This window comes from Triturus cristatus, chromosome 1_2 (genome assembly GCF_964204655.1).
Source record: "Triturus cristatus chromosome 1_2, aTriCri1.1, whole genome shotgun sequence".
Classification (NCBI taxonomy): Eukaryota; Metazoa; Chordata; class Amphibia; order Caudata; family Salamandridae; genus Triturus; species Triturus cristatus.
In genome coordinates, this window is record NC_140580.1 from 934,967,887 (window position 1) to 934,993,627 (window position 25,741).

The following is a 25,741-nucleotide window of genomic DNA, read 5'->3' on the forward strand; positions in this document are numbered from 1 at the left end:
AATGCAGGACATACCTGGATTGGATTGGTGTTTGTAAATACAATAGTGGTTTCCGAAGCCCCCTAGCCAAAGGGCTTCAAAAAGAAGACAGAAGTGAATCCACAGCCATAGAGTATTCTTTGACAGCGTAAAGCATAGGTGGCTGCTGTATTTTTGTTTAAAGTTAAGTTACAATAATTAAAGCTTATTTGTGGGTCATATCTCTGAATTTTAAGTGTTTAGAACTTTTATTTTTCACATCTTACTTCCCAAAGGAGCAAAATACTCACTGTCCATCAATCTCCAGTTCAGCAGGGGATCATACACGAAGGCTTCCAACACTGCCATGACGCTGTCCCTGTGCTCTCGCATTACTTCCATCACCGTATGGCATGTAATCCTGTAATTCCCATCCAGCCCTGTCACCTTCAGGTATCAAGAAAGTAAACAGAAGTCTCAGTGAGCATGTCTCTTTAAACATGTCCATGTTCTAGAAGACATGACATAAGTCGCCAGGGATCTAATGGCACTGCCTCTTTGCATTCACAGCACAATGTGGGCATAGATCAGTTACCTGTCTGCAGCATAAAAGAGGGCCCTGTTTGGAGTATAAATGTGTGGCTTGACCGCGACACAAAAAAGGGGATTATGTGCAGAACAATGATAGCTCGCCTCGAGCATGAGGCAGTGCTGATGCCAAGGGATTGAGTTACACTGCAGATCAGGGAGCAAGGAGTTTGCAGTGGAGAACATCTGAGGCGTTGAGCTTTTGGCAGTTACAGACAGTCACTGTAAATGAGCCCCAGGCTCATAAAGTCTTCCCATTCCTCTATCTTCTATGAAAGTCTACTGCTTATTATTCTGTAGTCTTGTCGCACAAGTTACTACTTGTGTAACGATATATCTGTAAGAGACATTAGTTAGTAATAGATTCCTTACCTTAGAATATCCCCAGGCGTCAGACTGGATCCGGAAAGTTTTGCTAGCAGTACCCCTGCGCGCCAGTAGGTGGTGTAATGCAGCTCCGCGTCCGTCGCTGGCGTCCTAAGCACCGAGATGACATCACGGAGACTACTTAGGAGCCACCCATGCGTGCTGACGTAAGTTCTGTACACGACTTTCCGCGCCAGGAATGCAGAGCCATGCAAGAAACTGACCACTGGTGCCAAGATTCTAGGGCCCTGAAAGGGATGACCTTAACCCTAGAAATCAGTCCGCAGAACGGGAGGATGGGTGGGGCGGTAAGGAATCTATCACTAACTAATGTCTCTTACAGATATATTGTTACACAAGTAGTAACTTGTGCATCTGAAAGAGACACGTTAGTGATAGACTCCTTACCTTAGAATAGATACCCCAGCAATACCAACCCCGGTGGAGGGTCTGCGAACAAGATTACACCAGGAAGTCACGGAGAACAGAACGGCCAAAGAAGCCGTCTCTCCGGACCGGACTGTCAAGGTAGTAATGCTTGGTAAACGTGTGCAGCGAGGCCCACGTAGCTGCCTGACAAATGTCCTGAAAGGGAACGCTGCGTCCCAAGACAGTAGTGGCTGCAGTTGCCCTGGTAGAATGGGCACGCAGCCCCACAGGAGGCTTCTTCTTAGCTAAGGAGTAACATGCTTTGATGCACAGAACAACCCACCGAGAGATGGTCCGTTTGTGCACAGCACAACCTTTTTTGGCACCCACATAGCCAACAAAGAGCTGGTCATCCACCCGCTTACGCTACAGATAGAATGCGAGCGCACGTTTTGGGTTCAGACGGTGGAGCCTCTCCTCCTCCCGTGAAGGATGCGGAGGCGGAAAGAAGGTGGGCAAAGTGATGGTCTGCCCGATGTGGAAGGGCGTGACAACCTTTGGCAAAAAAGAAGGACGGTTCCTTAAAACCACCTTGTCCGGATGAACAGAAAGGAAAGGAGGAGTAGAAAAAAGAGCCTGGAGCTCACTCACTCTTCTGGCAGAGGTGATAGCTACCAGGAAAGCCGTCTTGAGAGTAAGAAGACGCAAAGGCCAGGTATGAAGGGGCTCGAAGGGAGCGCACATCAGATATGTCAAAACAGGGTTTAAGTCCCACTGAGGCATTATGAACGGCACCGGAGGAAACGTGTGCGTAATGCCTTTCAGGAAACGGTTAACAACCGGGGACTTAAAGAGAGAAGGCTGATCTGGAGGTCTCAGAAAGGCCGAGATGGCCGAAAGATAACCTTTGATAGTGCCCAGAGCAGAACCCTGCTGGGCCAAAGAAAGAAGGAACAGAAGGACTTCAGAAAGAGGGCCAGAAAGGGGATCCACAGCCTTTGCTGTGCACCATGCCACAAACTTATTCCATCTGCAGGCGTATACCGTTTTAGTGGAGGGACGCCTGGCTGGCAGAATGACATCACAGACTTCGGGAGGAAGATCGAAAGCTGTCAACTGTCGCCACTCAATCTCTACGCATGGATGTGGAGGCTGGACAGGTTCGGGTGGAGGACCGTCCCCTGCTGCTGTGACAGAAGATCCTCCCGAAGAGGCAGTCGGATAGGGGGATCAATCACCATGCTGAGTAGCTCGGGATACCAGTATCTTCGTGCCCAATCTGGAGCCACAAGGAAGGCTTGGGCCCGGTCGCGCCGAATCTTCTTCAGCACTCTGGGCAGAAGTGGTATAGGCGAAAAGGCGTACAACAGACCGCAACTCCACTCGCGACGAAAAGCGTCGCCGAGCGAGTGCCGCCTTGGAAATTCCAACACGCAGACCTGAAGACATTGCGCGTTCTCTTCGGTGGCGTATAGATCTAACCAAGGCTCTCCCCACTGCTGAAAGAGACCTTGCACCACGTCCGAGTGCAGAAGCAACTTGTGATCCATCAAGCATCGGCGGCTGAGTTCGTCCGCCCTGACGTTCAGAGAACCTGCCAGGTGTTGAACCACCAAGGTAATGCCGTAATGTTCCAGCCATGTCCAGAGGCACATAGCCTCCTGACTTAGGGTCCACGACCCCACCCGGCCCTGTTTGTTGCAATACCACATGGCGGTGGTATGGCCGTGAACACCTGCACTACACTTCTCCAGACAGAGGGAAGGAATGCCTTCAGTGCAAGACGGATCGCCCGAAGCTCCAAAAGGTTGATGTGGAGCAGGGCCTCCGCCGGCTCCACAGAGGCCTCTGATCTCTGCCTCTCCCAAGTGGTCTCCCCATCCCAGGAGGGACGCATACGTCACTACTGTGTGCTCCGGCTGGGGAAGGAAGAGGGATCTGCCACTGACCCAATTGCGATTCATGAGCCACCACTGCCATTGTCGCGCAGTGCCCTCCGAGATCTGGACATGATCGGACAGGTTGCCCTGATGCTGCGTCCACTGGAACTTCAGGTCCCACTGCAGAGCCCGCACATGCCATCTGGCATGTTGCACTAGCAGGAGGCCATCAGGCCCAGGAGCCGGAGGGTCATCTTGACTGAAACCCAGGATAGAGGCTGAAAGATCGGAATCATAGCCTGAATATCCCGGACTCGCTGCCCAGGAGGATAAACCCGAAACAGCGTCCAATCCAGAACCGCTCCGATGAAGGGGAGCTTCTGAGAGGGACTCAGGTGCGACTTCGGCACGTTGATGGAGAACCCCAGCAAATGCAGGAGGTCGGCCGTAGTCTGGAGGTGGGTGACGACTGTCTGGGGCGAGCCCACCTTCAACAACCAGTCGTCGAGGTAGGGGAAGACTGACACCCCTGACCCGCGCAGGTGAGCTGCGACCACCGCCATCACTTTTGTGAACACCCGACGGGGCGCCGGTAAGGCCGAAGGGGAGCACGGCAAATTGAAAACGCTCGTGGCCTACCGTGAACCGCAGGTATCGCCAGTGGGCCGGCAGGACGGGGATGTGAAAATATGCGTCCTGCAAGTCCAACGCTACCAACCAGTCTCCAGGGTCGAGGGCAGTCAACATCTTGAACTTCTCCTTCCAGAGCAAGCGGTTGACGTTCCTGAGGTCCAAGATGGGGCGCAGGCCCCCTTTGTCCTTCTTGGGGACCAGAATGTAGTGGGAATAACAACCACGTCCTACTTCTGGCCGAGGAACGCGCTCGATGGCCCGCTTGGCCAAGAGGGCCGTAACTTCCAGCTGGAGAAGCAGCAAGTGATCCCCAACATGCGGTGGCACTGAGGTGGCATGGCGGAAGGGGAGGACTGAAAGGGAAGAGAATAACCCCCGCGGATGATCTGCAACACCCACTTGTCCAATGTGATATCGCACCAGTGGTGGAGGTGGTGGCGGATCCTGCCACCCACCGGCGTGGGATGTTCCACAAAGCTTGGATTAGGAAGATTTAGAGGTAGAAGCAGTGGAGGTGGACTGCCCCCCACGGTGATTCCCAGAGCCACCCCCGCAGAAGCTGCGTCCGCGCTGAGGCTGGTTCTGCACAGGCTTGTTGAAGGAACATGCCTGGGTGTCCCTGCCTTGGCCACAAAAGGAACGAAACCCAGGAATGGCTGGGCTCTTAGTGGAAAGACCCAAGGACTTTGGCCGTGGCCTGCGAGTCCTTAAAGCACTCCAGCGCGCTGTCGGCCTTATCGCCAAACAGGTGAGTGGAATCAAAGGGCATGTCCATGAGCGAGCTCTGGACGTCAGGCAAGAACCCAGTGGCTCGCAACCAGGCGTGGACCTCCTCAGGACACTGAGGTAACACCTGAGCAACCGTGTCCCACACCGCATGGGAATAACGGACCAACAAGTAGGCGGTGTTCACCGACCGCAGCCCCAAGCTGGCCGACAAGAACAATCGCTTACCAAACTGCTCCAGCTTCTTAGAGTCCTTATCCGATGGAGCCGTGGTAAAGGCACTCTGCGACCAGACTCTCAGGCGTGGGATGAGTAGTCAGAAACGTGGCGGGCGATGGCGCCTGACAACACTCTTATCCACAGGGACCTATGTGTCTGGCCGCGACCAAGTGCCCAACAGGACGTCCGTGAGGGCATCGTTGAAGGGAAGCAGTGGCTCCGACGAAGTCGACGCCGTCGGGAGCACCTCAGTAAGGAGGTTAGTTTTGAGGGCCACCGTAGGAAGATTAAGTTGGAGGACCTCAGCAGCCCGACGGAGCACCATCGTGTAGGAAGCGCCCTCCTCCATTGTAGGTGGGGGAGAGGCAAACTCCGGGTCAGAAGAGACAGAGGTCGCCGGGGTCCTCCAGATCGTCCACCCAGTCCTGCTCGAAGTCCCATTGACGGGCAAGAGGGTCCTCGGACCCCTCCCAGTCATCCTCCACCTCCGTTGCAGAAGGAACAGGTCGCGGTGGCAGAGCCAGAGCAGGGACATACGGCGTCGCAAACGGTGCCGTGAACGGCGCCGCCCGGGGCGGCGCCGTCTCCCAATGCGGATCCCAGGCAGGAACTAAATGGTCCTGGAACCGGGGCATGGGTGGAACGAACGGCACCCACTGCGGCGGCGGAGCAGAGGGTGGCGCTGGGGCCGGAGCCGGCAGCGCCGAACCTCGTAGCGCCGGGGCCGGAGCCAACAGCGTAGGATCCTGTGGCGCCGAAGCTGGATCCGCCGGCGGTGCCGACGGGCCAACAGGATCTGGACACGGGACCGCGGGGCCCGAAGGCGCCCCGGCGGGAGCCTGAGGCCTAAAAAGGCGGTCCGTGGTGGCAAGAAACTTTTGCACCTGTTCGGGAGTCGCCGACGGACCCGGGTAAGGCAGGTAGGCCGCGGGTCTCCCAGGCTCCAAGGGAGCCGCAGGGGCAGAACCCCTGTCCCCCCCTCGTCCGCATCAGAGGACCGACAGGGGGACGTCGGAGAGTGAACACGCTTCTCCGACTTCTTTTTATCTCGGCGGTTACTGGAATCCGAGGGCGAAGACTTGGAGCCCGAGGTGCGATGACTGCGGCCCCGCGAGCGGTCCCGGGAACGGTCCCTGGACCTGGAGAGGCATTGGGACGAGTGCTGGACCTCCAGCAGCTTCCGGCGCCGCTCCCTCAAGGCTTTCGGGGCCATGGCTCGACAGTCCCGGCAGGACCGGGAGTCACGTTCTGTCTCCAGGCAGTAGAGGCAAACATCATGGGGGTCCGCCACCGACATGTTGCGACGGTAGGCCCCACAAGATTTAAAGCCTGGCATCCCTACATGCACCAGGGGAGACAAAAGTCTCAAAAGAGTAGTCAAAAAGTGACTAAGGTACGTGCTCTATCCGGCTCTGCGCTTGCTGGCGTGGAAAAAGAAAGAACTGACGTCAGCACGCATGGGTGGCGCCTAAGTAGTCTCTGTGACGTCATCTCGGCGCTTAGGGTGCCAGCGATGGATGCGGAGCTGCATGACACCACCTACTGGCGCGTATGGGTACTGCAAGAAAAACTTTCCGGATCCAGTCTGACACCTGGGGATATTCTAAGGTAAGGAATCTATCACTAACGTGTCAGATTTATATCACATAGGTTTGTTTCAGACAAAGATGAATTCTAGTAATGATTTTTCCCCACTGCCCTCAATCAATTTTCACTCTTACCTCCATGGCGTTGGTCAACATTCGTGTGAGCCGGAATGGAATCTTCTCTGGGAATTTTTCTCTAGTCATTGCAACCTGTAAGAAGAAAACAAACACAGGCGCTTCTGTAAAGTATGCAGCATATTATCGTAGCATCCAACCCCAAATGATACCAGGAAAAGCAAGCTTCCAGTTCCTGATATACAGGTTTTCACCAGGTAACCCAACATATTCTATTTTAGGAGAGCTGTACTTCACCTACTTATGTATGCACCTCTAGTCCAGCCCCAATCCTTCCTGGCAGAGGCAAGCTGTTTCTAACTGGAGCACAGTTCTCAAGTGGTAGCTGCCATACCTCCTTCTGTACAGCCTTGCAATGCACCGCAAGCTCTAGCAGTTCTAGCTCATCCAAGGACATCTTCTGACCGGGTTCCTCACCCAAGTATCTCGGCCCAGCATAGCTGTACCTTAATCCACAGGCACCCATTATATACACCCCCCAGGACAGACAAGCTGCAAATGTCCAATATACAGCTGTATCAAACTATCTTAGACAACAGAGCGCCCCCTTCTTCACTACAGCTTTACACTGGACTTCCAGTGTATAGTGTATCACCACCTACTGGCCTAGGATCATTGGGAACAGTTAAGTATCCTCTCGCTTACTCCCTGGCCTATCCAGCGAAACTGAGAGTCCGCCAGGGCACAAAAACCCTCGTCTTCCCCGATCCTAGGGAGGCACTGGCCTTCGCCAAGAAGCTCGAGAAATCCTCCCGGTCACCGTCATCCAAACCCTTGTCTGAAGCTGCGGACCGCCTAAGTGACAATGACTGAAGTGCCATGCATTGACTGTTTTTTTTCTCTTTTTCAAATGTTGCCTGACTTCACCCAAGCTTGGCCACCCTGCTTTACTGCAGGGGTGTATGCCTAGCCCTGCCATGCCCTCACGGGATAATTCAAAATTGCACAGTTGTCTTCCCCCTTCCTAGTTGCGGGTTCCCGGGGTGGGGTGAGTTGGAATCTCAGCCTGATTGGGGGGTTGGAGTGGGTGTGGGGGTCATTCTGTTTTTCCTTCTTTGTCATGTAAGTTGGGGGTTATGGTCGGGGTGGGAGTTAGGTTACTGTCCTCATTGCTGTGTCTCAGGGTGGGTGGGCTGGATTGGGTTGGGGGGTATTCTGGGTTTTTTGTTTTCCCCCAGGGGATGTTGTTTCATTATGCTATTGTTTGGTTCTGGTGCACTGCTTTCACATGTCCAGTCTTGGACACTGCATTGTTGCTTCCAGCTTCCCATTGCCGCAAGTCAATGGTTGTCCACTCTCCACTTACATGCTGCTCCTCTGGCCCGGCTCCCTGCCTGCTTGCTGAAGTTGCCTGTTCTAGGTGTACGGGGCGTTCGCCCGGTCCTCCGACAAGTTCCGCAACCCTGCTATATATTCATCCTATCTTCGGCCGTGGGTGGTCCCCCTGCCGCCCTCCCAGCTGACGCCTTGTACACTCATAACTCTGACTACCCTCTCATGACTGACACAGTCTGCTGGACCTGGAATGTCCGTGGTCTGAACGACCACCGTAAGGCTAGCCTGATCCACTCACACTTGCAGCGTCATAGGGTGGACATCTGTCTCCTACAAGAGACGCACCTGATGTTGGGATCCTTCTCCAGACTCCAAGCGCGCTACTGGGGGGAATCTCACTCTTCCACCTACTCGTCATAAGCTTGGGGGGTTTCCATTCTGATACGCAGGGGTCTCCCTTGGCACACGGCTTAGGCACTGACTGATCCCGAGGGTAGGTATGTAATCCTGCATGGTTCCCTATTGGCCCAGCCCGTGACGATTGCTGCGGTCTATGGTCCCAACTCGGACGACCCAAGTTTTTTCAATCACATATGGCACCTCGTATCCGCTGGCGGCCCAGCCGCTGTCATCTGGGGAGGGGACTTCAACGTAACTCTCTCGGCGGCCCTTGATCGGTCTGGTCCCCACACATCCCATCCGTGCGCCGCCGTGACCCTTACATCTATACTAACCGACAACTCTCTTTACGATGTATGGCGTCACTTGCGGCCGGATGCCCGAGTGGGAACCTGTGTTACAGGCGTGCGGGGCTGCTGGTCATGCATAGATTTTTGGCTGACCTCCCCAGATGTTCTGACCTGGCTAACCGAAGTGACCCACATGGCTCGTACCTTTTCTGACCATGCACCGGTCCAGCTGCGTCTTCGCCTCCCCCACTCCCCGCTGCGTGCATTCACCTGGTGACTCCCCCAAAATGCCCTCCGGGATACTGTCTTCTGTGCGGACATTCACACTGCGATTACCAACAATTTTGACCAAAACACGGGATCTGTAGACTAGGCTTCGGTACTCTGGGAGGGGTTCAAGACAGTCATCCGGGGCGAGTGTATCTCCAAACAGGCTGGTTTCCTCCGATCAATCCGTACCACTCTTGCTAAGCTCGAGGCAGAAATAAAGGATCTGGATGCCGCCCAAGATGCACACCCCCGGCCTGAGACACTGGCATTGATACGCCAAAAACACACTGAATTCTCTGAAGAGGCTGACCCCAAGCTCTCCTTCTTGGGTAGGGAGGGACGGGCTCGTCGCTTCGGTGAGGGAGACCGCCCGGGAAGAAGTCTAGCACATCTCCTGTGCCCGTCGCGTGCCGCCTCCTACATTACAGCCCTTGCTGACGGGGGTTCGGCCAGGACTACCTCCCCGAAGGAGATCAAGTCCCGCTTCCTAGACTTTTATTTGCAGCTCTACTCTGCCGGCTCACACCTGTCGCGGGAGACCTTCAATCAATACTTTGAGTCTATCGCGCTGGTCTGGCTAGAAGACTACCATTGAGAATTCTTAGACGTGCCATTCACTAGGGAAGAAATACTCGCCGCCATCAGTGGCTTACCCGGGGATAAGGCCCCAGGACTTGATGGCCTACCGGCCTCATTCTACAAAACGTACGCAGATCTCCTTGATCCACACTTGGATGCCATGTATAATGAATCTTTCGATACTGGCCTCTTCCCTTAATCTCTCCGCGAGGCCATGATAACTCTGCTCCTTAAGCTTGACAAGCCGGCCGACCGTCGCGATTCCTACCGCCCTCTTTCTTTAATAAACACTGACAATAAAATTTTCGCCAAACTGATCTCCTACCGTCTTCTGCTACTCATGCCCCTTATTGCTCTTCCGGACCAATCTGGCTTCATTCCCGGCAGAGCTACCTCACACAACCTCCGCACAATTTTTTCAGTTCTACACCAAATCAACCCCAATCTTCCTGCTGTGGCGGCCCTGCTGAATGCCACAAAGGCGTTTGACACGCTTGAGTGGCCCTTTTTATTCTACCTCCTACCACGCATGGGCTTCAGCCAAATCTTTATACGCAAGATCAAGCTTCTTTACACCAACCCTTCAGCACGCCTCCGTATCAATGGACAGATTTCGGACCCTATCTGCATCGAGCGTGGTACCAGGCAGGGGTGCCCCCTCTCGCCCATGCTCTTCGCTATTGCGATGGAGCCATTGGCTGCACGACTCCGGCAGCACCACACTCACAGGGGAATCGGTTTTTCGTACCGCCCCCTCCTCGTCTCCATGTACGCGGACGATATAACCCTGTATGTCCACCATCCTCAGGAACATCTGAGTCCCCTGGTCCGGGAAATCATACGCTTTGGCGGCCTTTCTGGCGTTCAGGTAAACTGGAGCAAGTCGGTGTTGTTCCCCTTGACGGATGCCACAAGGCCATTCACACCTGATTTTCCGTTTGTCTGGGCCTCTGGACCCATGCGATATCTGGGCATCTGGTTGAGTAGGGACCTAGACGAACTGTGGAGATCCAATTTCGGACGCGCTGTGGATTGGTTGGAGTCCAGGATTCCGATTTGGAGTCGTCTTCCGCTGTTCCTGGCCGGTCGGATCGCAGTTGTCAAGATGGTGGTCTTGCCGAAGTTTCTTTATCTCTTTTTAAATGTCCCTATCCCTCTTACTGCGCATTTTTTTCGTAAACTGCATTCTTTAATTATTTCACCTTGTCTGGGTCGGTAAACAGCAAAGAGTAGCATACGACATCCTCACCCTCCCTATGTCAGTCGGAGGCATAGGTGCTCCGGACTTCAAGATTTACGCTTTATATGCCCAGGCCAGTTTCCTGCATTTCTGGATTAATCCCACCCCCTATCAGCCACACGTAGCCGTTGAAACGGATATAGCTTCCCCTTGGCCTCTGTCCACGGCATGGTTTGCGCCGGTGATGCGCTCCCGGGCGGAGGTGGACACGGTCGAGACACTACGCTGGGCCTGGACCGGCCTGCGCAGGCTTTCCAATCTTCCCGTACTCTCTGCTAATGCCATGCCGATAGTACACCACCCTGATTTCCCTCCACTTCAGCCTTCCGGCATGCACAGATATGCGGCGCGCTTGGGTTTGCAGACGGTGGTGGACCTATATCCAGGGAACACTTTTTACTCCCTTCCAGACTCCTCGGGCCCGCTGGAGACGCTCCTATTTTACCAGCTGCATGCTATTTGTCGGAAACTACACTCTACATTCCCTCAGCCCCCTCCCACTATGCTGGCTCTTGATTTCATTTATACATCCCCGACCCCACACAAATTAGTCACCAAATGATACGCCTTCACTCTAACGTCCACATCGCGTGCGGCGTGGGGCGCGGACCTTGGCATGGACATTGAGCAGGCTGACTGGCTATACTGCTGCAAACAAACGAAGAAACTGTCACCAAACTACCGGCTACGACTGACACATTTTGAGTACTTGCACCGACTCTACCGCACTCCTGTTCAGCTCCACAAGCTAGGGCTTATACCTAGTGACTCCTGCATGCGCTGCACTGCTCCTGCTGCGGACTATGCACATCTAGCATGGTTATGCCCTAAGGTTTCAGAGTTCTGGCAGGTGGTGAGCTCCGCCATCTCTAACATCATTGGCACCACGGTGTACCCCAACCCCCCCACCCTGCGCCTTCTAGGTTTTGTTAAATTCCGTCCGGATCCTTCTCGCCGCCTGACTGCTATGCTGCTGGTCCTGGCCAGGCGTAGGGTGGCTATGTGTTGGGGTCGTAGACTTGCAACTAAGGTCAAGAGCTGGCTGGAGGACGCCGCTAGGTGCAATACTTTGCTATCCGAGTTCTGGGATCTATTACCTGCCAAGTCCCGTCCTGCTGACATCTGGGGCCTTTCGGTGACTTATCTCCGTGCCCGCTCCCCTCCCAGTGGCGCTGCCTCTCCCGCGCTCCCCGCCAGCACGCCGCCCGCTGGTGCTGGTCAGTGATCGCCCCTCCTCCTTTCGTTCACCCCCCCCGTCTTGCGATACGCACTTCCTACGCTATGGCCTGAGTCTGTGACCACCTCGTGGATGGGTCCCCCCGCGCAATAATGAAGTGATTGTAGCCCCAAATATGTTCCTGTTGACGGCAGAGTGTAATTGATTTTGACTCCTTAATGCTTGACTTGTACAACGCTGTGTCATTTGATTTACTGTGTAGCACAATGTAATGGGTCTGAATTAAATATCCTCAATAAAGGTTTTTGAAAATGTAAATAAAAAAAAAAAAAAGCATCCTCTCGCTCAGTCCTACTCTTCATTCCCAAACCACCACATGCCAGCCAACCTCCATCTTCATGGTATACAGTTTCTTGCCACACCCTGCCCTATACCACTCTATGACAGCAATCCAAACTGCCTTCATACACTAAAAGCTTTAGGCACAGAGTTTGGGTCTGCACCTATACAATTAGGGCTGCAATGTTCCATTGACGTGATATGAGCTGAAAATCTCTTGGCAAATGCCAGAAGTCCTTTCAGAGGACCACAGGGGTTACTGGGCCCAACAGTGGGGTACAAGGCTTTTCACTCCTGAAATCCTAGGGCCCGACTTACTATGGAACCTGAGTAATTAGGCCAAGTACCCCTTCTACACTTGACTCTCGGGGTAAGCATGGCCCGAGCAGTCCAAGCCTCGCTAGCCGGGTGGTGAGAGGGGGGCAGGGGAGGTGTGGATACAGGGGAATGAACTTAGGCTCACAACTCAAAATGCATACAGCAGCAGCAGCAATTAATCATTATCTAGCTAAATACATACACACTTATGAAAAAAGAGAAGTATTGTATTCCTATCCCTACCAACATAAAGGAAACATACAACATTCACAAACAATAAAACAATTCACCTTGAAGTTAGGGTTCTAGTTTTTCTTAGGCGATTTTCTGTCCCAATCTCTCCTTGTGTTAGCCATTATGGTCACTTCCCATTTACTATTGGTAACATCTATGGTATACCCTACTAGCAGTCCGAGTCTCAAGAGTCCACTTTGACTCCCAATTAAAGTCAACTGTGTTCTAGCGCCACAGCGCTTCCAGCAGTAAGTTTGCCTGGGGCCAATAGGCCCAAAAAATAGTCTTATCTGCTCCAGCAGGAGTGAAGAGGTCAGAGTTTCTGAATGTGCCCTGTCTGCAGGCGATCCCAGAGGCTGCAGCCAAGTTCAGGTAAGATGGCAGCATGTGGACCAGGCACCTGTACTCAACTGGTGCAGAATCTCTCATCTGCAATCAAGCTCCTGAAGCGACCCGAGGTTCCTGCGGCTCCTCCTGAGGGGGTAAGTATTCGCTTGATTCCTGATTGGGGGTGGGGGGGTGTCTAAGACGATCCTTCCCTAGGTCCCTCACTTGGGTGATGGTGCTTTTATATTGTCTTCACTTCTCCAGCTAGGCAGAACAAGTCGTAGTCTTTGGTACTCCTGGTGACCCCTCTAACACACTGGGTCCTCGCAAATCACAGTCCAGAGGTGTCAGCCGATCAGCACAGTAATACTTCCAATGGCAACACCTCCTGGCATACGAGGTTGCTGCTCTGCTACCTGCACAAGGCTATGGCCCCTTTCTGCACAGAAGCCTCCATCCAGCGGTCCCTCCTGGAACACAGGGTGGCCGTTCCACTACTACACATGGCTATGGCCCTTTCTAGCACAGGAGTCTCTCTCTGGTGGTGCATCCTGACACACGGGGTTGCTGTTCCGCTTCCGCTCAGGGCTACTCCGTCTTTCCGCATGGCAAACCAACACACGGCTAGGTTCACGACTGCTCCCCTCCTGGCATACGGGGGTTGCTGACTCTGTCATGCACATGGGCAACGATCTTATCGTTGCAGCCATTATTTTCTCACACCTCATACAGGGAGTCCAGTCGACAGGGCTCCCCCCGGACCTCACTTCCTCCAAAGCTCTCCTCTTCCTCATAGGGCACACAGGACTTAGTAAGCAGGAAGCCAGTGGTGCTCCAGTCTCCATGGGTGATGGCCTCTCACCCAGCAGGGAGACTAGCAGGCCTTGGCCCCCAGTCCAGTCACAGGCAGAAGTCTTTCAGAGCTTCCCCTCCTCACACAGCAGGTCTGGCTGCTTACCAGGTGACAATTTCTGGGGTCCTAATCTCCCCTTTGTATAGTCCATTTCCAGACACCAAATGTGATTTTGGGCACGAGTTTTATGTTGTGGTCCTGTTTTCTTTGATGTGCATGCTCCTCTGCTCCCTCTTCCTCTCAAAAAGCAGTCCGTCACAGCAGAAGTGTCTCCACAGCTGACAGCCCCACAACACAGGCCATTGGAATGATAAAAGTTCACATCTTCAAAAGGTTTGCCCAGGACCCCCAGCCATACTCTTTATTATTCTCTCATCAGCCCCATCTCCTTCATAAGATGGGCCAGGTCCCCTTCCTTGTGATTTCTCACTAAATCAGAGAGCATCCTTTGAAGACTACAGGAGAGTCCTGGTACTCCCCTCCCCCGTGTGTGTCCCACCCAGCCTACAGGAATGCAGCAACTTAAAAATCTGACTGGGGGGGTATCTCTCTGCCTTCTCTCGATGTTTCACCATGCACACCTGGGTCTCCCATACTGCATACATGCTCTGCACAGTACTGTATCCTTCATGTACTGTACCACTCATAGGCAATTATACATCCAGCATCTATATTTAACATGCACACATTGCCCAGCACAGTATCCTTTATGTATTGCACCACTCAGAAGCACACATACATCCAGCTCATGCATTTCACATGCACACACTGTATCCTTCATGTATTGTACCTCTCACAGATAGCCATGCATTCAGCACATGCATTTATCCTGCACACACTGCCCAGTACTACATCATTCAGGTACTGTACAACTCATAGGCACATGCACCTTCAGTACATTGATACGCCATGCACACACTGCTCAGTCCTGCACAAACCCTGTATTGCACCCCTCCCAGGCACATCTACAACCAGCGCAGATATACCACTTCTGAGCTGCGTAGCAAATCACACCAATTTGATATAGGCCAAGGGTGGGTTAAGCGCACAGCAGCGGAACTTTAAGAGTGAGTGAGCATGTAAGCTCACTTTAGTGATACAGATTGCAAAGGACCTCTTCGCTACTAGTGATCACCACACAGTATGCTGCCATCACCAAGCTCATGCTGCTCAACTCCTAGTGAAAGCAGTCACCTTCCACCACTATGAGGGTCATGCTTTGCGTATCCCTCCTCCCCCGGTATAACAAGACCACAACCATTGACAACTCCTATGTCGCACAAGCCGTGTTTACCTACGACAACAAAAATCAGTATAAGGGATGCAGACATAAGTACAGTTGGGCACTCAGGAAGAGGTGCACGTTTGTTACCATGCATTCGACTTCTCCATCCCAACAGCAAACAATTCTGTTCCTTGACCAGGCTATCTAGCAGCTTTTAAATGTTCTATCTGACATGAAGAGTCTGCTCCCTGGAGGCATTTGAATAATCGTCAGTATTTTAAGTATTTATTCACAATTTGTTTCCATTTCACTTGTGACCTGTTTATTTATAAGTATGAAGAACGAATATTCACGGTTGTGCCCTCTTTCTGGATCCCGTTAAACGTAATTATAATGCTGCTAGTACCCTGAGGTATTTAAAGAATCGTCAGCATTTTATGTACTTATTCAAAAATTGTTCTCATGTCACTTGAGATCTGGTTATTCATAACAAACGAGTTACTTACCTTCGGTAACGATGTATCTGGTAGAGACACAGTCTAGCCGCAGATTCCTTATCTTAGAATATTCCCCCAGGCGTCAGACTAGATTCAGAAAAAAAACTTTTTGCCCAGCAGTAACTTTGCAGGCCGGGGGAGGGGGGGGTTGCGGCGCCCGGTGCGTCCTGACGTCGTCCACGGAAGTGACATCAATGGAGCCATATAGGCTCCCCCGGCGTGCTGATGTCAGTTTTCTTGTGGGAAACTTTTCCGCGCCAAAACGCGGAGTCACTACAAAAAATGTGAGAGTATAGGAACAGTGTGTGAAAAAAGAATAAAAACCTGTGAAACAAGAATAAGAGACCACGGAATGATGAGAATCCTTACCCACTGGAAAAGGGTACTCAGCACTTGAAGGGACCATGTTGAAAGAGCACTCAAGACTTGAAGTAATGGAAGGGAGCGAACAAAGCCCCCGTCACCAGAAACAGCCCCAGCCAGGCAATGGGCCACGCCCCTCCGAAGAGGCAATGGCTTTGGATATTAAAGGCATGACAAACGAAGAACGATGCACAACCACAGAATGGATGCGCATGAAAGACAGTCTGTAACCACAGAGCGTAATTAGAAAGCACAACAAGACTAGAAATACATATGTCATGGCGAGTGACCAAAAGTGAGTAACATCAGAGCATGTGCACCACTCTCCCCGCAATGACCAACGAAAAAGGACATAGGCAAATAGAACCTCAATCCAAGTGACTGCAGCATAAACAAGGGGGACCCAAGGCAATGGAGGGGAAAGAAGAGGGCGGAGGGAGGGTGGAAGGAACACAGGATCTCCATGCCAGAAAACCGGGGAGGAAGAGCAGTGAAAGCACGTAACCTATCCACCCAAAACGAGTAAGAGCGGATAGCCAATGCGCTAGTACAGGGCGACACACCCTGCCCCAGAGGCAGACCAGCCAGAGCACCACTCAAGAAGGCCAAGGTCATCCGTAAGGAGGCCAGTGGGCAGAACCCCACCTGAAAGCCCGTCGCAGAACGGGGAGGATGGGTGGGCGTTAAGGAATTTGCGGCTAGACTGTGTCTCTACCAGATACATCATTACCGAAGGTAAGTAACTCATTCATCTGATAGAGACATCTAGCCGCAGATTCCTTTACTTAGAATAGATACCAAAGCCATACCCCATTGGAGGAGGGTCTGCGACTGAAAACCCACCAAGTTCCAGAGAAGAGAGCCGTCAATGATATTGACCAAACCACGGTGGGGATAGCAAATGCCAGCACGCCTGACAACAGACCCATGAAGCTCCGCAGGGCTGCTATGAGAAATGGGAGGCAAAGGCACCACAATCTTGCAGACGGCAGGTGAGACTGCAGTCGTCCAGGCAGGAATAAAAGAAGGAAAGACACGGAACCAACAAGGTCTGTGCATGATGGAAGAACTTTGTATAAACTTCTGCAAAAAGAAGTCCAATCTAACACCAGATACCACGGATCCGCAATAGACCCAGTCCCAAAGGAGGGACGATACAGTAGGTCAGCGTCAGAGCAAACAAGCAAAGCATACATGACAGAGGATGCCGAGAAAGGAAGGTGAGGGAACAACGTCACCATGCCTAGATATACAGAACTGTGGCCACCAGAGGAAACATGCATGTGGATGACATGATACACACAAGGAGACAGTGGGTACCATAAACTACATCACACCCATGTAAAATCTCAAGGACTGAGGCATCAGGTAGTCAAGCCGTCAACTGTACCCAGAGGCACCAACGGCGAAGGAGAACCGGGAAACCTGGGGAGTTACACAGAGGGGTCGCGCTCACAAGAGAGAGAGAGAGAGAGAGATTTGGGCGGGAAGGACCCCCAATACCAGGCATGTGAAGCCCAGGAAGCGTGCTCTCGCCGTGTGGAAAAACTGAGGACATCAGGACATATATATATGGACATATATATATATATATATATATATATATATATATATATATATCGCCACAACTCGCCCACACTCCGTATGCTGGAAAGACGAGGCGAACCCAGATTCTGTGAATGTAAGTTTTATTCCGTGCCCAGCACCGCCGCCATTACGCGTTTCAGCTCTACACGAGCCTTGATCACATGATATGTATATATATATACATATATATACATATATATATATATACATATATACACACATACACACATACACACAGAAATATAGACATATACACATAGTGACGTGTACAGAAACAAATTGAAAACAAGGGGAAGAACACAAAGAGCATGTCCCAGGTAAAAGACTCCACAGGCGGCACCAACAGCACTAGCGTGAAGCGGGTCACAACAATGGTAAGATAGCGAAAAAGTGACAGCATCCCATCAACAGGGAAGGAACCCTGGCCTCCTGTGAGACAATCGGGGATACCGACCACACACTTCACGAGAAAGAGTGAGAAATACACAGTCAGAAGTCCGACAGAAAAGAAAGCCATATCACGGTCAGTGTTGACGGAGAACCACAACCAGAGAAAGAACTGCAGTGGAACATCGACCACTAGACCACAGTGAGTCAGAAAGCAGCAGCAGAGACCAGTAGCTGAAGCTTCTAACCCTCCGCGTGGCAAGCTAACCAAGAGACCATGGTCCCTGCCAGGGGAGAGCAGATGGAAATAGAAAACTAGGCAACGCACAACAGACGTACTTGGCGGACATTCCACTGCCCCCAAACAAAAACTCCACTGGTCCGAGCCATGACAGAAGACAAACACTGCCCCCCACCAGGGATGGCCCGAGTAGCAAGGAACACCGTCGGCACCCTGTGACAGCGTTTACATCGTGCGCACGGAGAATCCGTTTCGGAACAGAACAGACAACACACCCCCAAGGGGCAAGTACCGACAGGTAGAAAAAGCACAGCGAAGCTGAAAGAACATGCCATGGAGAGCCAGGCATAGCAGAAGGCAGGAGAGGGCTATGGGCCAACTTGTACAGGACAACCCAAAAGCCCAAGGAGAGAGCCACACCAAACCTGTGTGGCTCAGCAGAGGGGACGTCCCACCAGTAGGTTGAGCGGGCGAATCAGGAGACCCGCAGCAGAGACAGAAAAGAATCAGTCTGCAGAAGACCCCACGGAAGCCTTTGAAACTGCCCGTGTCAGCTATACAATAGCCAACAATTTCCCCACATAGGGTATGGCACGTCCCTACAAAGCAAGGGACACCTCTTGAGACAAGCTCGTAGGAGGAGGACTCAAAAAAAAAAAAAACAGCTGGCCAGCTGTAGCAAAAGAAGGGGAAGATGGCGAAAAGCTGCACAGTCTGTCTGGGCAATGACGTCTTGAACCCAGAGACGAACTTACCAAACAAAGCAGTGATAAGACTGCAACTAAATGCAAGTCCACACAAGGACTAAAAATCATAGAACTCATGGAAACTCAGACATGAGACGTTGAACCGCCGAGTCTGCATGTCTGTAGAACAAGGTGACCCCATCAAAGGGCAAACCCCAAAGATGCTCCTGGACATTGGCAGGGAAACAGCTATAGTGCAGGCAGGCATGACGATGCAGAGCCACGGACCGGGCCATAGCGCGACCCACCGAATCAATGGTGTCCATGGCCGATCAGATGAAAAATTGCGCCATTTCCCGACCATTGCAAATCAACCGATCCAGGTCAGACCGAGAACCCCCTGGGAGAGAGGGGAGGTGGGGGCTCACCGAGTCCCAAAGAGCAGCAGTGGCCCGTGCAAACACGCAAGACATGTTCAGGGATCTAAGGCCCGCACTGGTGGATGCAAATACATGGCGGCCACACGACTCCAACCATCGAGACTCCCAAGTGGGAAGGAGTAACGGAGGAGGGGCAGAAGGCAACGAGACGGAAGCAGCCTGAATCACCAGCCCTTGAGCCCTAGGATGGAGGGACAAACAGACAGTGTCATCTGGAGCAGGATGATGTCTATGAGCAATGGCACGATTCACCGGGTCCCCCAAAGAGGGCCTCGCCTAAGTCCACAGAAGAGTGTCGTATAACGACTCACCAAAAGGCAACACGGGCTCTGCCTCCACGATGCCCTGGTGGAGTAAAGCCAGCAAGGGATCAGAGGGCAGAGAGCCGGAGGGGGGCTGCACTTGTAAAATGTCCGCAGCTCTGGGAACCACCCCCGCAAAAGCCGCACTAGCCACCGTGGTCATCCGAGGTGGTGACAACAGCTCATGTGTAGGGGACGGCATGAGGCTAATCCGGCTACTCAAACGCGGTGGCTGCAAAGCCCTAGGGCATCCAAGGCCCTGCCAGTACATGGGAACCTGGTCAGAGGAACAATCCTGTGGGTGGTAAACCCGCAGGAGCCTCCTCCGGTGTGGTCTCCACATCCTCCACCAACCGAGGAACGGGCGGGGAGGGCACTGGCGTCGAGCAGCGTTAAGATGGCATCGACTCGATGTCAAGAACCCTCAAGGAGCCTCGTCCGTCCGTTGCCAGACTGGCGTCGAGCAACCTCCTCCGAGGTGGGAACCTGCGGAGAGGAACGGAGTCGACCCGGAGTCGAGAGCTGCTCTGCAGCCTCAGCCGGTGTCGACGCAGGGCTGTGCGAAGACGACATGGAAGGCTTGGATGTGCAAGGAGGATGCCCCTCCGGGCCATGCCCCGACGTCGCAGCGACTCCAGAATCGGAGTCAGGGTGCTCGTCCGGTGCCGAGGGCGAACCCCCGATCTGAGCCCCTACCCCCTCTATGGGGCCTGAAGGCGTGCCAGGGAGCGGGGTTGGCCCAAAGATGGATAGCAAGGCCCGAGAATAGGCCTCCATCTGGGCCCTAGTCGCTACAGCACCAGGAAACGGCGGGTAAGTGGGGGTCGACTCCTGAGGACCCATGTCCGGTGGAGACCGGGAGCAGCAAGCCCCGCCGTCGCGCGAGGTCGGCGACCTCCGCGACTACTTCTTGTGCTTACCTGCGGCAGAAGAGCGACGTCTGCGGGAACGACTCTGCGACCTGTCCCGAACCGAGCCCCCAGCACGAGAAGGAGACGAGACATCCGGGCGGTCAGCAACTTCATGCGATGTTCCTGCAAGGACTTCGGCTTCAGCCAGCGGCAGGTGTCGCACTCCCCGGAGTCGTGGTGCTCGCTCATCTGCCGCGAACAGGACTCACACGTCTCGAAGCCCGAAGGCTTCACACACTGTTCCCAGATGCCAAAAAGGTGTGGAGAAGGCCTGACAAACAAAAAACAGGCCAGAGGTAAACGCTTCTCCGGATACGCCGGGGGGGCGCCTATATGGCTCCATTGACATCACTTCCGTGGACGACGTCATGACGGAGCAGGGCGACGCCACCCCCCAGCGTGCAGAGCTACTGCTGGGGAAAAAGTTAAGGAATCAGCGGCTAGATGTCTCTATCAGATTATGATTGTTTTATTTGTTTTTGCATTTTGTAAAGGTTTTAAATAACCATATACAATAAAGATCATTCATTCATTCAGCAGAAGAAGGTGAGTATACAGCAGGCAGTTATCAAGCTGGTGACTGCTCGGAGAAGGAACGCACCTATAGAAGAACCCCACTCACTGGCTAATTAACAGTGCAAACTTACTTCGAAACAGTCACCGAAGTCAATGTGCAGGATCTTTCCGCTAAGCCTATCCAGCATCAGGTTAGAAGGATGTCTGTGGGAAAAAGAAGGTAGGTTGGTGAGAGATAGTAAGGCATTGGGAAAGAAGAGGAAACAAATCTATGAAAACAGAGGACATGAAGAAAAAACTGGCTAGAGAAACCGGAGCACCAGAAGAATAGAGTAAATATACCTGGAGTAATTAGCACAGTATAAAACAAGAGTAACTATCACTATACACACAGTGGCACTTGGAGAGAAGAGGAATTGCAACAAGAGAAAGTTGGTCCACAACAACAGATGTGCTCCTAAATGGGTTAGCAGGCAGGGTTGTGCTTCTGAATAGTGAAAGAAACCACTGTCATGGTTGGCGTTGTGCAACTAATGGGGCCAAAAGGAACAATGTACTCTTAATGGAGCAAACAGCTGGTGATGCCCTCTTGACAGGGCAACTGGAGGAATCAAACCACCATTAGAAGGTCCTAAGCAACTAATACAGTACCAGACAACAAGGGAGCAGAGCTAAAACTTTGCTTTAGAGGGTCTACAGCACAGGCATTAGAAGAAAAGCCTGTCAAAGGACCCATGATGTTCTCTGTGGTGGCAGACGGCCAAGAGTGGCTTGAAAAATATGCCCCACACTGCCCTGTTTGTTTTTAATGACCAGCCTCACCTTTCTGCAAGTTCTCAGAGGTGCAGTGATCATCTGATTTTCAATGGTGGATATGGGTGTGAATAAACTCACAGCGTATCCTTATCCATGCTCCTGGGTGATTCCTGCTCCCAGGTTCCGTGGTTGATAGCAAATGTTTACAAGCACAGGCCGTTTAACTGCCCCTTGACAGGGAGGCTGACTCTCGGTAAGAAATCATACCAGTCACCAAAAACAAGTATCTTTAAAAGAGGTATTACTGAAACGTTGATTACATTATAGAGAGGTCTATAATATTGCAAGCCCAACACCAGATGGCTGGATAATGTACAGTAGATGAACAATACATGCTGAAAACAAGCACATTATTATCATTAAATTAAAGGGGGTATTTGTCTGCCCTCTCTACAGTGTGTTGTATGTGAATAACTATTGTGGGACCAGAAGGCTATGTGCTGGATGAATAAAGACACCGTATGCAGGTGTACACAGCAGGCTGCTTTCCCTGAGGATTGTATTTATCCTATGTGGACATGACAAACTACATATTCTTTATTCCCTTACCCCCGGCCCTGAACAAGACCTGTCTAGATGGGTAGGGATTTTCACTAGCTTTCCAAAGTTACATTTTCCGTCCACTAAAACACACTTAATACTATCAACTAGCAAGCTGGGATACTCAGACCGTCTGGAATGAGGCTACAAAACACCTTGCTCAGTTCTGACCGCCTAAATTCCTCCTCTCTGCCAAGAATGTACTTTAAAACATTAACAGAGAGATTTAAAATAAAGATAGAGATTAAAGTGCAAAATCGGAGTAATTTCGTAATCCTGATGAAGTGTAAAAAAAACCTGTGGATTCAGTACCACCCCCTGCCCCCCCCCCCCCCCCCCCCCCAAAAGGCTACTGCCAACTAACCATTGATTGCACCAGGACCAAATGAACAGGCCTCACACTCCCCACAAGCCAATAAAATCACAGAAGGGTGAAAGTACTCCGGCCTCCTACCTGTCACCGAGGCCGAGGATGTATCCAACTACAGACATCACAGCCAAGGAGCGTGTGTAGTTTGTTCTTCTGTCAAACCAGACCTGGAAAAGGAAACAGCATGAACTACCGTTCTGGGAGCACGGTCACAAGCATTAGTTCCCACAAGAAGTGGGCTTGACCTGAACTAGTGCAACAGCAAATTACTGACCCAAGAATTTTGTAGATAATGTTCAATCTGCCACCTGCTCAAAGGAGGAATCAATGTTACTTAGTTCTGCCACGTGATTGTAGCTGGTACAGTCCCCTTCCATAGCCCAGATCATAACACTGCTAGAGGCATGGCATATAGCTACCTCCAGCAAGTCATATTTTCCATACTTCATTGCCCTACAATTTACACCGAAATACAACTTCATTACAAGCCATTCCATATCCTTCTCACTAACTTCTAGCAACACAAGAGATGCCCAACTATGCTCACCCTTCCTCCACGAAAAAATGTGGCTACCGACACTTGGCACTGAAACTTGTATGGAGGAAGGCACAAGACAACAAAGCTGAGAATAAGGGCAAGAAGAGCCCAGAGACAGTAATGGGCGGGTTGACAATAGTATCTGCTGGGTGCCAACACCTCAAGTCACATGCTTATTTGGAAATCTGACCAAATCTAGTCCTACATCTTATATGCCAACTCCACTTCTCTACAACACGTGCTGCTTCTTTTAACTCCTCATGATTTCAACTCTAAAGAGCTAGGCCGCGCACACACAGAAATATATATGCAAGTGTAGAATATCTGGTTTCCAATCCTACCATAATCCTGCTTCCACATTAAATAATAGAGTACCCCTAATTTTCACATCTCCTATCTTAACTCTTTCATTAAACCAAGGTATAGGAAAGTCAGCGTACACCATCACTTTATTTCCTAATTCATCTGTACTATGCTATGGCTTGAAAGATAGCTCTGTTACTTTCAGGGCAGAGCACTGTCCTAGCACAAACATTCTTGGTAATGCATGAGTTGATACATTTAACCAACGTTGCATACACTGGGTTAGGGCACTGGCATATAATCCGTTATTATGGAGTGCTTTAGGAACCAGTCATGAATAAACTAATGACAAGCTGAAAAATCCCAATTCATCCGCTTCAAGATTAGAAAACACTAAATCTATATGCAAATCATAACTTCTTGCTTCCAAACCATGGTACCCGTAAGAAAACCATCAACCAATGCCAACATCAATATTAAAAGGAGGCATTGTATGTACAGCAGGAGATGTTTCTACTGGACAATGGATGCATTGCTACACCATGTAATCATGGTGCTAGCTGTCCCAAATCTAGGGTTTCAGTAGCCAATTTGGCGGCTGAAGATATTTAAAAAAATGAAAGATCAGTAGAAAGAAAGAATCTTTCATAAATTTACAATACAAGCAGACTATGGAAGACCATTGACTCTCCCGACGAAGCTGAAAACCTCCCCAAGCCCTGCCTAGGAGTACTGGCACTCAGCAACAGCTACTGAAAGCAAATGATAATGTATATACCTCCGAGCTGGGGCTTTTCAGCCAAAGCAGCTTGGCAAGATCATCACCAGCAGTGTTGTTAACCGCATGCTCAAAGACTTCCACTTTCTGCATCAGAGTCAGGTGGTCATAATCTGGAGCCATCTATAAAGGAAAAAAAATGGAAATATATATTGCAAGCCTATAATGAGGTCCTATGGTCTGTTAAGTCGTTGCTTTGGGTTTGCAAACTACATCTCTGCAACAGGCCTATGGACTGGCTCAGCTCTAGGACATTCCTCACTTAGCCAGGTGGAGTAAGTACACAGCACTCAAACCATTTCCTCATCAGCGATGGGGCCGTACATAAACATCCGCACTCAGCTCTTAAGTAAGTTTATACCCTCACTCAGTCTGGGGCACAAGGATACATTCCTCGCTGGGCCCAATGGCAGTAGAGTCATATTTTGTGACTATGTCTGTATATACTGGTCTTCTACAAAACGAGACATATCACCTGAGGTCATGTTGTAACCCTCAAGTGGACAGCGCAAGGTCACTGGTAGGCCTTGACGCAGAGTAGATGTGTGGGCCCATCTATTCTGTCGAACCGGTGTTAGCCCAAGCAGAAGATGAATGGGCATTATACTGAAACTGGATGGTCGTACTGATTCATGTGGAGAGGGGAAGTGGGGTAGCTCCAAAGGCACCTTGATGGGAATTGAAGGTCTCCTTAGACAGGGTCACTTTGGAACCAACCTTCTTGATTGTGGAGAAAGGACAGGATCTTCAGAGGGGTCCAATGCATTCCAGATGGGGGTACTGTTGATTGGTTTTGCCATTAGATTAGTTCTCCAGAATGTGAACAGGATCTGAACTGACTCCCTTTACTTTGTATGATCGGTGAGTCTAGCTCGTGGTGTTGGGGAAACAGTTTTTGCTAGGGTTTAAGATATTTGTGACTTAAGATTGTGTACCCCACACAAAGAAAATTGAAACACAGTTCCAATGGAAGCCTGTCTAGCTCTATTACAGATGGAGTTATGTGTCACATTTCCCACAGATTATGGTTGCTTCTTTTCATATTTGGTTCGAGGTCTGGTTTTAATGCATGTGCTTCCATGCTTTAATGTATCCTGAGTTGTAATAGCTCAAATAGCAAGGAGCTCTGGTAAGGTCTAGCTGATGGTTCATGTGGAGCAGCAGGAGGAGATTTCTGAGCATCATAATCTAGAGGTTCTTTTTAGGTCTCGCCTTGCAAACGCAGCGCATGCACTGCTTCGCCTTGGCGAGACATGTCGGTTTTGCTAGCGAAGGGAGACAAACCATGTGCGCGCACGGACAGGTGATGTGCACGCACATGGCGTCTCCTCTCTGGCATCTCCTCTCTAGCGATGGTAGCTTTCACATGCTCCTACCACGCGCTTGTTAATTTTTAGTTTATGCTGGCTATTAGTGTGGGGTTAGATTGCCATCTAGTGGCTAGTTTTGATAGTCTAACAGCAAACTTTAATTTGGAAAC

The 25,741-nt window shown here is 51.3% G+C and overlaps 1 protein-coding gene across 2 annotated transcripts in view; it reads right to left on the reverse strand.

Annotated features, from left to right (window-relative positions):
• Positions 1 to 25,741, reverse strand: part of MTOR (mechanistic target of rapamycin kinase) — a 1,008,697-nt gene that overhangs the window by 32,936 nt on the left and 950,020 nt on the right. For both annotated transcript variants that reach the window (XM_085609875.1, XM_085609873.1), the window contains 5 exons: positions 24,262 to 24,384; positions 22,727 to 22,809; positions 21,048 to 21,120; positions 6,461 to 6,535; positions 270 to 405 (listed from right to left, as the gene is read on the reverse strand). In XM_085609875.1, the coding sequence (XP_085466001.1) occupies positions 270 to 405; positions 6,461 to 6,535; positions 21,048 to 21,120; positions 22,727 to 22,809; positions 24,262 to 24,384 (490 nt within the window). The remainder of the gene's footprint in view (positions 1 to 269; positions 406 to 6,460; positions 6,536 to 21,047; positions 21,121 to 22,726; positions 22,810 to 24,261; positions 24,385 to 25,741) is intronic.